The sequence below is a fragment of the Pipistrellus kuhlii genome, unplaced genomic scaffold (assembly GCF_014108245.1).
Source record: "Pipistrellus kuhlii isolate mPipKuh1 unplaced genomic scaffold, mPipKuh1.p scaffold_m20_p_22, whole genome shotgun sequence".
Classification (NCBI taxonomy): Eukaryota; Metazoa; Chordata; class Mammalia; order Chiroptera; family Vespertilionidae; genus Pipistrellus; species Pipistrellus kuhlii.
The window spans coordinates 2,269,879-2,283,978 of NW_023425521.1; the positions used below are offsets into that span (position 1 = coordinate 2,269,879).

At 44.4% G+C, this 14,100-nt stretch overlaps 1 protein-coding gene and 1 pseudogene across 12 annotated transcripts in view; one reads left to right on the forward strand and one right to left on the reverse strand.

Annotated features, from left to right (window-relative positions):
* Positions 1–12,664, reverse strand: part of SPAG9 (sperm associated antigen 9) — a 93,278-nt gene extending 80,614 nt beyond the window's left edge. For 7 of the 11 annotated variants that reach the window (XM_045586125.1, XM_036450764.2, XM_045586126.1 and 4 more), the window contains exon 1: positions 12,183–12,624. In XM_045586125.1, coding sequence (XP_045442081.1) covers positions 12,183–12,485 — 303 coding nt within the window. In that variant the 5' untranslated portion in view covers positions 12,486–12,624. Of the gene's footprint in view, positions 1–12,182 lie in introns of all 11 variants that reach the window. The other 4 variants (XM_036450767.2, XM_036450765.2, XM_045586129.1 and 1 more) reach the window with 1 other exon arrangement.
* Positions 8,671–9,305, forward strand: LOC118726284 (annotated as a pseudogene). The gene has a single exon (XR_004990263.2). The product of XR_004990263.2 is annotated as a 60S ribosomal protein L13a-like (transcript).
* Positions 12,665–14,100: the final 1,436 nt, after the last annotated feature.

A 14,100-nucleotide genomic window follows, 5' to 3' on the forward strand; every position in this document is an offset into this window, starting at 1 on the left:
CGGTTCCTCACGGGGTCATGCGATTCTACCTTCGGTTGTGGGTTATCTTGTTGCTGGGGCACTGTCGGCCCAAATCTGGTTTACTGCACACTTGTGTTTGTGTTCCACACCCTGTATGACAGCGACTTTGCAGTGTCTTCTTGTACTCCAGGACACCTTGGGGGATGTCAGAGAGCTGGTTTTCGCCCAATCCCCACAGGCCAGGCTGAGGAACTCCGCCTACCAGAAGGACCCAGCTCACTTTGTAGAAGCCCTCCGAGCCCCAGTGCCATGCAGCCGGACAGGATGGACTGTGGGAGGTTGGCTCCAGGGCATGTCTAGCCATCTTGCCCAGTCCCACCCCACCAGCTACCTTCTACAATAATTAATTTCCTTTCAATGTGTACAAATCTGTGCACTGGGTCACTAGTTTAAAAATAAATGTTGAGCCCTAACTGGTTTGGCTCAGCTGGTTTGGCTCAGTGGATAGTGATGGCTTGTGAACTAAAGGGTCCCAGGTTCTATTCTATTGTAGTTAAGGGTTCATACCTGGGTTGTGGACTTGAGCCCCAGTGGGCGTTGTACAGAAGGCAGCCAATCAATGATTCTCTCTCATCCCTTTTCCCTTCCTCTCTGAAATTACTAAAAAATATATTTAAAAGAGAAAAAGCTTTGTCTTTGAAAATATATATATATATATGATAAAAAGTTACCTTTAAAAAATAAAAATAATAATAAACATTGACTTGTGCATGCACAATACATCTAAAGCTCTCGCTGGCGCCCATCACATGCCATTGTCATTGTCAATCATGAATTTGGTTGTTTTTGTTGACATTCTGAAGCTGAAAGTGGCATCATTGACAGAATATCTGAAGAACAGTCATCAACAAGTACTACCAATACTGCTAGGAACTGCCTTCATAGCGAAAATGAAATAAGAATGCAATTATCAAATGTGGCTGTGGTGGAACGACTGTTTTTATGTCAATTTTGCCTATCACTAAATTTATCTGATGAAAAACCATCTGATGGAAATTTTACTCAATGTTGTAGCAAAGGCAAATTCTGTCCAAACGATACAAATTTTCCAGAATACCCAGCATATTTAAAAAAATTAATGATTAAACAAAGATTCTGACAGTAAAAATTTCATGGAAAATATTCATTCGATAAATAATTCTTTTGCTTTTGCTTCAATGAGTGCAAATATCACATCACCACCAGGATATGGGCCATACTGTTTCAGAATACACGGTCAAGTTTATCACTGTACTGAACCTTTACATCCTTCGGATAGTCTTTCTTGGAGGCTTGCTCAACTCTAAATTTTAGATATGGCTGAAGCCATGAGTAAAAGCCAGGAAACCAAGCTTGCTCAGAAAGACTCATGATCAATATCAACAACCTCATGAATGAAATAAATGAGTTGACAAAATCATACAAGATGCACATAAGGTAGAAAAGGAAGCCCAGCCGAAACTGGTTTGGCTCAGTGAATAGAGCGTCGGCTTGCGGACTGAAAGGTCCCGGGTTCGATTCCGGTCAAGGGCATGTATCTTGGTTGCAGGCACATCCCCAGTAGGGGGTGTGCAAGAGGCAGCTGGTCAATGTTTCTCTCTCATCGATGTTTCTAACTCTCTACCCCTCTCTGTAAAAAATCAATAAAATATATTAAAAAAAAAAAAAAAAGAAAGAAAGAAAAGAAAAGGAAGCCCAATCTGAAGCAGCAGCGAAAGGTATTGCTCCCATAGAAGTAACAATGGCAAAAAAAAAAAAAAAAAAAAAAAAAAAAAAAAAAAAAAAGTAACAATGGCGATTAAATATGATCTTAATAGTGATCTGGTAGATATCGCGTGTAACCGAAGTTGCTGTCATATTGAGAAATATGTCATATTGAGAACGTCCTTTTGAAAGGAGTTTGCTCATTCATCGTAAACCAGATCCCAATAATCTGAATACCACTAAAATAAAACAAATCAGTATCTTGTTTCCTACATTAGATGCAATGACATATCCTATTCTTTTTTCACATGGTGAAAAAGGCTAGGGAATGGAGATTGCATTAAAACTCAGACCTGACAGTGTAATCGACAATAATACTAGATGAAATGTAAAGACGTCAGTCACACAAATGCAATATTATGGATTTCATTTGTCCATCTGGGACATGTTCAATCCTACTTTAAGTACAGGAAAATTAACTCAACAGTATATTGTCAATTCATATTAAAAAAAATGGAAGCCAATTGGGTAGATTTCATTAAAGCAAACCAATCTAAGTTGAGAGTTGAAAAATATAGTGGTTTGATGGATTATCTCACATCTAGATCTGAAAGTGACAATGTGCCAATTGGTAAAATGATAATACTTCCATCGTCTTTTGAGAGTAGGCCCAGAAATATGCAGCAGCAATATCAGAAGGCTACGGCAATTGTAATAAAGTATGGCAAGCCCGGTTTATTTGTAACCATAATGTACAACCCAAAATGGGCAGATAATGTAAATAATTTAAAGCGCTGGCAAAAAAGTTAAAAACAGACCTGATTTGGTAGCCAGGGTTTTTAATATTAAGAGAATGCTCTTTTAAATAATATATGTAAATTCGATTTGGCAAAGTAATAGCTAAAATTCATGTCATCAAATTTCAGAAATGCGAACTGCCTCATGCTCACATTGATATTAGACAGTGAATCCAAATTACAAATGGAAGATGACATTGACCAGTTTCCCGTGATGCCAGCATTTGCAATGACTATTAATAAATCACAAGGACAAAATCTAGACAGAGTAGGACTATTCCTACCTGAACCAGTTTTCGGACATGGTCAGTTATATGTTGCTTTCTCTCCAGTTCGAAGAGCATGTGACATTAAAGTTAAAGTTGTAAATACTTCATCACAAGGGAAATTTGTCAAGCACTCTGAAAGTGTTTTCACTCTTAATGTGGTATACAGGGAGATATTAAAATACAGTGTTTAATCAATTTATCATTGTTTTATATCAATATTGTTTTTATATCATGTTTTTTTGTTTGTCTATATCATGTCTTTGTTGTTATATCATGCAATTATTGTTTATTAATCAATTTATATATTATTTTCATATACATTTTAATAATTTTCTTTCATTTCTGACACTTCTATTATAGAGAAAGGGCGAACAGCAATACTAAAATATATCTTCTAATTAAATTCCTTTCAATGTGCATGAATCCATGCACCGGGCCACTAGTCTACTAGTATATATATAAAAGGTAAAGTGACTGACCGTACATATATCTGACCTACCGGCCGGTACATATGACACGCACTGGCAATTTAAAAATAAATGCTGACTCGCACATGTGCAATACATATAAAGCACTCGCTGGCACCAACCGCATGCGTGTTTTGATCTGAGATTGCCAATCGTGAATTTGGTTGACACTTCTATTACAGAGAAAAGGTGAATAGCAATATTAAAATATTTCTTCTAATTAATTTCCTTTCAATGTGCAGGAATCCGTGCACCAGGCCACTAGTTGAAAATAAAATGACAAATCCCATGCACCATAAAGTCACTGATTAGGTTCCTGGTCAGGGCTCTAAACATGATTGGGTTTCTGGCTCAATCCCCAGTCAGGAGTGGGGGGGTGTACAGGAGGCAGCCAATAGATGTTTCTCTCCCATGTCAATATTTTTATCTCTCCCTTTCCCTTCCTCTTTCTCTCTTAAAAAAAAAATCAATAAAAACATATTTTAAAAATGACAAAATATTGTAATACAAGTTTCCAAACATTACAAGTCAAATATACATGCACAAAGTGGCATGTACAGGGATATTCACTGAAGGGCTATTTGTAACAGTTTATACTGTAAGATAACTTAAATGTCCATCAATAGACATTGAATAAGTAAATACGATTGATACATATCTTGAAAACTAATTAATTAGGGAATTGAGGTGAGGGTAGGCTGAAAACAGGGGGGATGAATGCAAGTCTAAATGCACTAGTTAGTAATATCCCTGGTAGGTCCCCAGAGCAGCCAGGTAGCCCTCTTTGCCTACCCCCACAAAAAATAGGAAATTTGTTTCCTGAAGAAACGCAAAAAGAGAGACTCTAACGGATACCAGGCACAGCCAAATACCTATATACCAAACATAATACTGACAGTCCCCTTCCGTCCGTTACCCAGATTCCTCTGATAACTAGGCTTACCTACCACTCCCTCCCCCATCTCCAAAGAAGCTATCTTTATTTGGAAAAACTCAAATGTCTGGGGTACAAAATCTGGGTTCCCAACAGGCAATAAGCTGCATCCAGCCTCACAAAGCTTAAGCCTTCTTTTTTTAGTACCGCACTCTTAAAAAACGTGAAGGGATAATTAAGGGTGATCTGGTATTTGAAGCTCCAACCTGGAAGAGAGAGACCAGAAATAAAAGGGGAAAGGGGCTCTGAGGAAACAGATAAAACAGGAAACAAATGAAAGCTATAATTAATATACTCAGAGGCCAAAGAAAAGTCATTTCATCCATGGTATGCTATTTTTTAAAACTGGGGATTTGGAGGGAGAGTAAGAACAAGGAAGAGCTCTTGGAACATAAAAGTATGGAAATTAAAGAATCCAGCACTTACTGTTTTTCTTGTACAAACTATACTTTGGGAGTAAACCAGTTTATAAAGGAAGCTCTCCTTTATAAGAAAATTTAGCTAATAAACGCTGAAGGATTGAGTTAGACTAGGACCATTTCCCAATCCTTAATGAAATAACAGGGAATATCCAGTCACTGCTCAGGTTTTCCTGGCTGTCTCATAAACACTTTCATAGTCAGGTTCCAAAGTCCATATGTTGCATTTGGATGACACATCTCTCAGGTCTCTTTTAAACTACTGATTCCAAGTCCTGTTCACAGAGAGGCTGAAGCAGCCATTGATGATCATTAGGGAATACTACAAAGCCATTGTAAAGTATAATTTAGATCTAGCCAGGCATAGGTTGTTGCCAGTTATGAGTAAATGAAACTCAACAGGCAATTCACATAAAAAAGAAAAGGAGAATCATCAAGAAAATATGCTCAATCATACCAGTGATTTGAGAAAGGAAATTAAAATGAAAGGTTGCCAGTCCTGTGGGTTCCATCCCCAGTAGGGGGCATGCAGGAGGCAGCCAATCTATGATTCTCTCTCATCATTGATGTCTGTCTGTCTGTCTCTCTCTCTCTCTCCCCTCTCCCCTCCCTTACTTCCTCAAAAAGAAAAGTTACCCTTCGGGTCCTGACCGGTTTGGCTCAGTGGATAGAGCATCGGCCTGCGGACTGAAAGGTCCCGGGTTCGATTCTGGTCAAGGGCATGTACCTTGGTTGCAGGAGGCAGCTGATCAATGTTTCTCTCTCATCCATGTTTCTAGCTCTCTATCCCTCTCCCTTCCTCTCTATAAAAAAAATCAATAAAATATATATTAAAAAAAAGAAAGAAAGAAAAGTTACCCTTCAGGTATTACAAAAGTCTGTTTATTTGATTCCACACTTCTGAGTAAACTGCTTAATTTTTACAAATGTATTTGTTTTTTAATAGGCAGCAGTAACCAGATGATGATGATGATGATGATGATAAAACAAGTAACTAAAATTAAATTTAAATTGAGAATTTGATTATTAAAATTAGAAATTTTAGCCCTAGCTGGGTAACTCAGTTGATTATAGCTTCAATCCCTGGTGAGGGCATAGATAAGAATTATCCAATGAATGCATAAATAAATGGAACAACAAATCAATATTTCTCTCTCTTCTTTTCTCTCTCTCTATAAATCAATCAATCAATAAAATTATACCATAATAGCCTAGTAGAGAAATTTTTTAAATGCATATTTTATTGATTTTTTACAGAGAGGAAGGGAAAGGGAGAGTTAGAAACATCAATCGGAGAGAAACATCGATCAGCTGCCTTCTGCACACCTCCTACTGGGGATGGGCCCGCAACCAAGGTACATGTCCTTAACCCAAATCAAACCTAGGACCTTTCAGTCCGCAGGCTGACGCTCTATCCACTGAGCCAAACTAGTTAGGGCCTAGAAGAAGCTTTTAACCAATATAGATTTCAGTGCCCAAGAAATAAATGTTTATTATTCTTCAGAGTAAATTTTTCTTCAAATATAAATGCTGTTTTAATAACCATTTTATTTATTACTGTAGGGTTCTACTTTTGTATCCAATTAGAAATGCCTGTCAAAAGATTCTAAATAGCCCTGGCTGGTGTGGCTCAGTTGGTTGAGCATCATCCCATGCACCAAAAGGTAGCCAGTTTGATTCTGTCAGGGCACATGCCCAGGTTTCAGGTTTGGTCCCAGTTGTGGTGCATGGGAGGGTCAGGGGGGAGGGTTAACCGATCAATGTTGCTCTCTTCCTCTCTCTACAATCAATAAAAATATACATTAAAAAACATTATAAGGCCTTAGCTGGTTTGGCTCAGTGGATAGAGCACTGGCCTGGAGACTGAAGGGTCCTGGGTTCAATTCCGGTCAAGGGCACATGCCCAGGCTCCATCCCCAGTGGGAGGCGTGCAGCAGGCAGCCAATCAATGATTCTCTCTCATCATTGATGTTTCAATCTCTCTCTCCCTCTCCCTTCCTCTCTGAAATCAATAAAAATATATCTTTTTAAAAGATTGTAAGCAAATAGTTAAAATTAAGTCTTGGCACTTAATCTTCATTTCTATGAAAAATTTATTCAGACAGACCAACTTATTTCTCAACCAGTAACTTAGAAGAAAATATCTGTGACTAAAATGAATAAGAATACAACAGAAAGCCACAATTAAGTTTAAAATATTACAAGAATCATGGTGTTAGATCACCTACCCCAGTGGTCGGCAAACTCATTTAGTCCACAGAGCCAAATGTCGATAGTACAATGATTGAAATCTCTTTTGAGAGCCAAATTTTTTAAACTTAAACTTCTTCTAACGTCACTTCTTCAAAATAGACTCGCCCAGGCCGTGGTGTTTTGTGGAAGAGCCACACTCAAGGGGCCAAAGAGCCGCATGGGCTCTCGAGCCGCAGTTTGCCAACCACGGACCTAGCCCAACCTTTACAAATGAGAGAGAAGAAATCCCTACAATATTTACGACAGTAGTTTAATAATCTTCATATTTCAATTTTTATTTTATATTTTTAAATAAATTTGTATGGATTTCAGAGAGGAAGGGAGAGGAAGAGAGAGAGATAGAAACATCAATGATGAGAATCATTGATCAGCTGCCTCCTGCATGCCCACACCAGGGATCAAGCCCGAAACATGGACATATGCCCTGATCAGGAATCAAACAATTGTGTGAATTGCCTGTTGAGTTTCGTTTACTCCTGGTTCATAGGTCAACACTCAACTACTGAGCCACACCAGTGTGGGCCATATTTTAGTTTTTAAAAAGAGTAAATATTTATAGAATATCTACTATGCATAGGACAATGTAGGTGAAGTGTCTGCAGTAACTACATTCAGAAGTCATGGTTTTTCTGTATATGTGAAAGTCAAAGGACTTATTGATTGAAGAACTTTTTGGAAGTTTTTGCATAACTTGGCACCAACAGTAAGGACAACATCTTGAGTGCACAAAAGAGAACTTTAAATAGTTAGGCTTAGCAATTTGACCTTTAGTATAATTATCCATTCAGCCAACAAACCAAAAAATAGTATCTACTGGATCCCAGTAGTTTAGTAAGGGATTAAAGCAATAGGTTAGTTTGATGTAACACTGGAAGTTCTTTTTTTTTTTTTTTAATATATTTTATTGATTTTGTACAGAGAGGAAGGGAGAGAGATAGAGTTAGAAACATCGATGAGAGAGTCATCGATCAGTTGCCTCTTGCACACCCCCTACTGGGGATATGCCCACAACCAAGGCACATGCCCTTGACCGGAATCGAACCCGGGTCTCTTCAGTCCCCAAGCCGACGCTCTATCCACTGAGCCAAACCGGTCCTGGCAACACTGGAAGTTCTATGAGAGGGAAAGAACGTATGCTGTGGGAAAATAGGAGATGGGCACAATCCGCACCTGGTGTTCATAAAAAGCACCCAGAATAAAATCTGAAAGATGAATGATGTTAGCAAGGCAACAGAAGAAAAAGAGCGCCAAGCATACAGGCAGCTTGTAAGAAGGCTTGGAAAGAACACATTCGCAAAACAAACGCAGTGTCCAGTATGGCTCCAAAGGAAAAGATGAGGCTTGTAAGAAAAGGAGCAGCGGATCACAGGCCTTGTGAGTTAGATACTTCAGTCATCTTAGGAACTTTAGATCGAGTTCTTAAAGGCTATAAGTATGGAAATGATCTGATCAGATTTCCATTTTGGAAAGATGTGGGTACTGTGTGATGGCCAATTTATAGGTTGACAATACTGAAAGCAGATAGATCAGTTATGGGACAGTTTAGTTGTCCATTCATTTATTCAGAAATATTCATTGGGCCGAAACCAGTTTGGCTCAGTGGATAGAGCGTCGGTGTGCAGACTAAAATATTCCAGGTTCGATTCCGGTCAAGGGCATGTACATTGGTTGCGGGCACATCCCCAGTAGGGGCTGTGCAGGAGGCAGCTGGTCGATGTTTCTCTCTCATTGATGTTTCTAGCTCTCTATCCCTCTCCCTTCCTCTCTGTAAAAAAATCAATAAAATATATATTTTTAAAAATATTCATTGGGCTTTCCCAGGCTGCCAAAGATGGCGGAGGGGCAGGTCCTAGTGCTAGATGGCCTCGGCCATCGTGGCCAAGCAGGTGCTGCTGGGCCGCAAGGTGGTGGTTGTGCGCTGTGAGGGCATCAACATTTCTGGCAATTTCTACAGAAACAAGTTGAAGTACCTGGCCTTCCTCCGCAAACGGATGAACACCAACCTGTCCCGCGGCCCCTACCACTTCAGAGCCCCCAGCCGCATCTTCTGGCGCACGGTGCGAGGCATGCTGCCCCACAAGACCAAGCGCGGCCAGGCCACCCTGGACCGCCTCAAGGTTTTTGACAGGATCCCACCGCCCTATGACAAGAAAAAGCAGACAGTGGTTCCTGCCGCCCTCAAGGTTGTGCGTCTGAAGCTTACCCGCAAGTTTGCCTACCTCGGGCGCCTGGCCCATGAGGTTGGCTGGAAGTACCAGGCCGTCACAGCCACCCTGGAGGAGAAGAGGAAGGAGAAGGCCAAGATCCACTACCGCAAGAAAAAGCAGCTCATGAGGCTACGGAAACAGGCCGAAAAGAACATGGAGAAGAAAACTGACCAATTCACAGAGGTCCTCAAGACCCATGGACTCCTGGTCTGAGCCCAATAAAATTGACTGTTATTCCTAAAAAAAAAAAAAATTCATTGGGTACTTCCTATGTATCAGACATTGATACACAGTCAGAATGACGCAAACTTCCAACTCTATGGAGTTTGGATTCAGGGTAACAGATGTGGATGGCCTGAAACAGAGTAGAAGAAATGGATTAGGAAAGATAAAGAGATTCCAGAGATATTTAAAAGATGGAAACAAAAGAAAGTACAATAGGGATGAAGGAGAAAAAGGAGTTAAGGATGGTGACCAGGTATCTAGCCAGGGGATAATGGTACCCCTCAGGAAGATAGAGAGCAGAAAAGGAGCAGGCTTGAGAGATAAGTCTCTTATCAGACTTTCATGTCCAATAAACAATATGAATCAGAAACTCAAGAAAGAGATCTAATCTTAAAGTTCTTAAGCTGTCAATCAGCTGCATGAAGAATCTTGTGTGTTTACTCACCACTATATCCCAAACATACACTGGACATAGTTGACAATAAATACCACCCAGCCTGTGCTGCTAAGTGGCTGAGCCTTGACCTATGAACCAGGAGGTCACAGTTCAATTCCCAGCCAGGGCACATGCCCAGGTTGTCTCTCTCCCCCTCTCCCTTACCCTCTGAAATCAATAAAAAAAATATAGATATATATATTTTTTAAATAAATAACTGTTGAATGAATGAGATATACATTTTGGAACAGTCAACAAATGGTAACTGAACTTACTAGAATGGATAATATAAGCTAGGCAGTGTGCAGAATGAGAACTAAAGTGACTCTTAGAAAGAATGCCAAGTAACACCAAAAGTAATGTAAGAGAAATCCAGAGAAGTCAGAAAAGAGGAAAATCAAGAGATGCCAAAGTCACAGAACCAGAATATAATGTTTCTTAAAGAAGCAGTTACTGAAAGAGTCAAATGTTACTGAGGATTCAAGTATGAGAAGGAATATAACAGAAAATAGAAGAAATGCATTTATGAGGGCACTCACAGAAAATTAAACACACAATTCTCTTCTACACCCGGACCAAAAAGAGACTGAATTTCTGAATACCCAGTAATACTTGATTTATGATCTTACAGAGACTGATAACAAGGTGGTTTTATGTTTGTGGTCTGGGAGTTGGCTCATCTAGCATTTCATCAATGTTCTCTATTCTCAGGTCATGGCCCTTTGCCCAAAGGTTTCATAGAGAATTTACACATGTGTTTGAAAAAATATAAATTACCAAAAAAAATCATCGGATAAGGAAATTTTAAAAAGCCATTTACTTAAAAAAAAAAAAAAAATACACAATCTAGAGCCTAGCAGTTAGTTTTATTTTCTGATTCTGCAACCTGTGGCAGATGGTTTTCTTGGCCCGTGTGACCCTGGCATTTTGTCTGTGTTTGCATGGACTGACAAGAGTTGAAGGCTGAAGAAAGCATTTCTTTCATCCAAGGTTATAGGTCATGCTGAGCTTGCTCCTCACCTGTGTCTATATAGTTAACTTCCCAGTCTCTTCCAAGTACATCCACACACAGGCAATGGCCTGTCTGAGCATGAAGACATGGCATGCATTTCAGAAGTAGTACATGACCTCTGTTGCATAAACAGTGCTAATAAACTAGTGGAAGTTGTGATCCCATCCTCAGATTTTTTTGCAACCCTCCTTCCCTATAAGATTGAAAATGCTCCTGAAATAAAGTCAATTTTGTTTGGCAAATTCAATGGCCTCCCTTTGAGGCAAATGGAGCACAACATCAGAACTAAAAATCATCACTAAAATAAAGCTTAAAAAAGAAAAAGAACTATTTGATCTGGCACCAAGGTATCCATGACAAAACAAAAGTTTAAATCATGGTACTACTTTAAACAAGTCTCATATCCTAAAAACTTTTCAAGTAGTTTTTGAAAGATAACATGTAATTCCTTCAATAATGAGTTACTTAGTAGCTTCCTTTTCCATCACCATGTATTTAGCCAGGTGTTGCTAACACCCCCCCCCCCCCCCCAGGGAACAAAGATGACTAGGACACTTGGCCTGCATGAGACAGTTCCACAGAAATAATGCCAACACAGCCTGAAAGCTAAAATCCTTGCCTGTCTCAAAAAGCCAAAGACCTGTCCCTGCCCTCCAAAGCGCCACAGGATTCGCAGCCCTCGCTGCGGCTGCTGAGGTCACTGCTGAGGTGTGAGCGCCAGTTAACAATCGACCCGGGACACCTGGAAACTGCAGTCTGAAAAGGTTGTCAACAGTCACACCTCCTCAGCCCCGCCCCCACAAGTCCTCGGTATAAACTGAGGTTTTTAAAGGGAACTGTCCAAGGTTACCACCTGATGGGGAGGATCGCTTCGGTGTGGGATGCCCATAAAACAAAGCTGCACTCTCTACACTCACAGAGCAGTGCCGTACAACATCCAAGTGTTGACAGAGTGTCAGCCAAAGCACGTAAAATATAAACGAAACCTCCTCCCCAGCAGGGTTAAAGCGTCAAGAAGAAACTGACCGAAAGAGGGAGATCTCCAGCTTCCCAAAGCTGGAACCCCCTGGAAGGTGCCGGACCAGCCAAAGTTCCACATCCAGGAGAGAAGTGTGTAAACGTCTGCACCGCCACCTGACTCTCCCGCGGTGGTCGGAAACTTCCCCAAAGTACAGCCGGCAGCCAGACACCCTAAAACCTCCGCCCTCCCGGAGCCCAGGTGCCCTCCAGCCAGGCTGCTTCCTCCCCACCCCACTCCCTCCTCCCAGACACTCCCTGGCCTGCCTCGGTTTCCCCCGCCCGCCGGGGGTCCCGGGCACCGCGCGCCGCCGGGCCGGGTCCCGGGGCCGCGGCCTCAGAGCCGCCCCAGAGGCCGGACGCGGCGCCCCCGCTCCCGGGCCGGGCGGGCGGCGACCCCCGGGGCCCGGCCCCGCCCTCGCCGCGCCGGCGGCGGCCTCACCTCCTCGGCGTGCTTGCGCAGCGCCTTCTCCCGCTCGTACTGGGTGATGAGCTGCTCGTTGTCGTCCCGCAGCAGCTCCAGCTCCACCTGGTGCTCCTGGTCCTGCGCGAACACCGAGTCCAGGTTCTCCAGCACCGCCACCACCAGCGGCATCAGCTCCTTCACCACCTCCTCGTCGTAGCGCCCGATCAGCCGCTCGAACTCGCGGTAGATGGAGCCGGCCAGGCCGGACACCCGCTCCGACATGACGGCGCCGGAGCCGCCGGGCTCCTCCTGGTACACCACCCCGTCCTCCAGCTCCATGGTGGCGGGCGGGCGGGCGGCCCGGCGTGGCCGACTGAGGGCCGGCAGGGCCCGCACACCGCCGGGCGCGGACGAGGGCCGGGGCTGGGGCTGGGGCTGGGGCTGGGGCTGGGCCCGGCGCGGCGGGGGCCCGGGCCGGAGGGGTGGGGTGAGCGCACTCAGTCCAACCGCCGCTGCACCAACTGCCGGGGCGGCGGGGCCGCGCGCACCTCACGTCACCCGGGGGCGGGACCGCGCCGCGTCGGCCTGAGGGGGCGGGGCCCCGCGGGAGGCCGGGCGCGGCCGGGGGCGGGGCCTACGCGTCTCCGTGCGGGGGCGGGGCCGGCGTCGCCAGTGGGTGGGAAAGGGACTGGGACTGGGTCCGACGGGCCGGGGGCTCAGGCCGGAGCAAGGGGTGCGGGCAGTGGGCACCCTCATCCCAGCCGTCGCTGCACCAACAGCCAGAGCGGCGGGACCCCCGCCGCGGCGGCCCGGAGGGCGGGGCCCCGTGGGAGGCCGAGCGAGGCCTGGGCGGGGCTCTGCGTCCTCGTGCGCCGGAGGGGGCGGGGCCAGGCGTCAGCACCCGGCGCCGCGGCCCGTGCGCTCGCCAATGGGACGGGCTGCGCGGGGAGGAGGGGAGGTCTGCCCGCGCCGGGCGGGCGGGGTTTGCTGGGCGGGTCCCGGAGGAAAGGGAGGGGTCCTGGCGGCGTAGCTGGCTGTGCAGGATTCACATAGCTAACATTCCTGTTGCTTTTCAGCTCCTGCAGGGCGTTCTCGTGTGTTCCTCACCTCCGGCGTGGCGAGGTACACGTCTCGCCTCCGTTTTACACCAGGAAAACAGGCCCAGAAAAGTTGGGGTTCACTCAAGGTCACGCAGCTAGAACGGGAAGGAGGCTGATCGGAGACTGAAATCCAGTTAGTTCTGATTGAGAATCCCAGGCTCAGAGAAAAGTGGGAAACGGAGGGAGAGGGAAAGCAACCTTAAGTAGGACGAGGTCTGAGTGATAATGGGGTCTCGAATAGGATAGATCAATAATAGATCCCGTATGGGGTAGTGAGAGTAAGGACAGCCTAAAACTGAGGAAGTGCAAAGCATTCTGGACAAGGGTAATATTATAACGTCACATCTTGGCACTTTCCCAAACACTGAGTTTCTTGGCTTCTCCGGGCATTTCCTGGCTCCACTACCCTCCTTTCCTCTAGTCTGAAGAGGGGGCGGGGCGGGGAAGTGAGAGGGTTTAGGGGTAAAGAAAAGGGGGGGAGTCACTGGGGTGAAAAAGTCCCATGATACGCGAATCTCCATCGCCTGGGAGAGTATCACGTGCGGGGAGTGACACAACACTTAAGCCTTAGGCGGGCTGAGTCAAGGGTCGCTTCCTGGTGTTCTTTAGTTTCTGCAAATGGAACGGAAGGCACTCCCAAAAACCCCTTCTTTCCAAGCAGGTGACTCAGGAGTTCTGCGGTCCGGTCGGCCTGTAATTATTGTAGAACGGGGGCTGGGAGAGGCAGGACTTGGATAAACAAGGATTTAGTGGGGGAAGCAGCCATCTCCCAGGGTCATAAATATCCTCAACTTGCTATTTACAAGTTCAAGTTTTTCCTACCAAGCACGCACTAGTCCCCCAAAGTCTCTCAA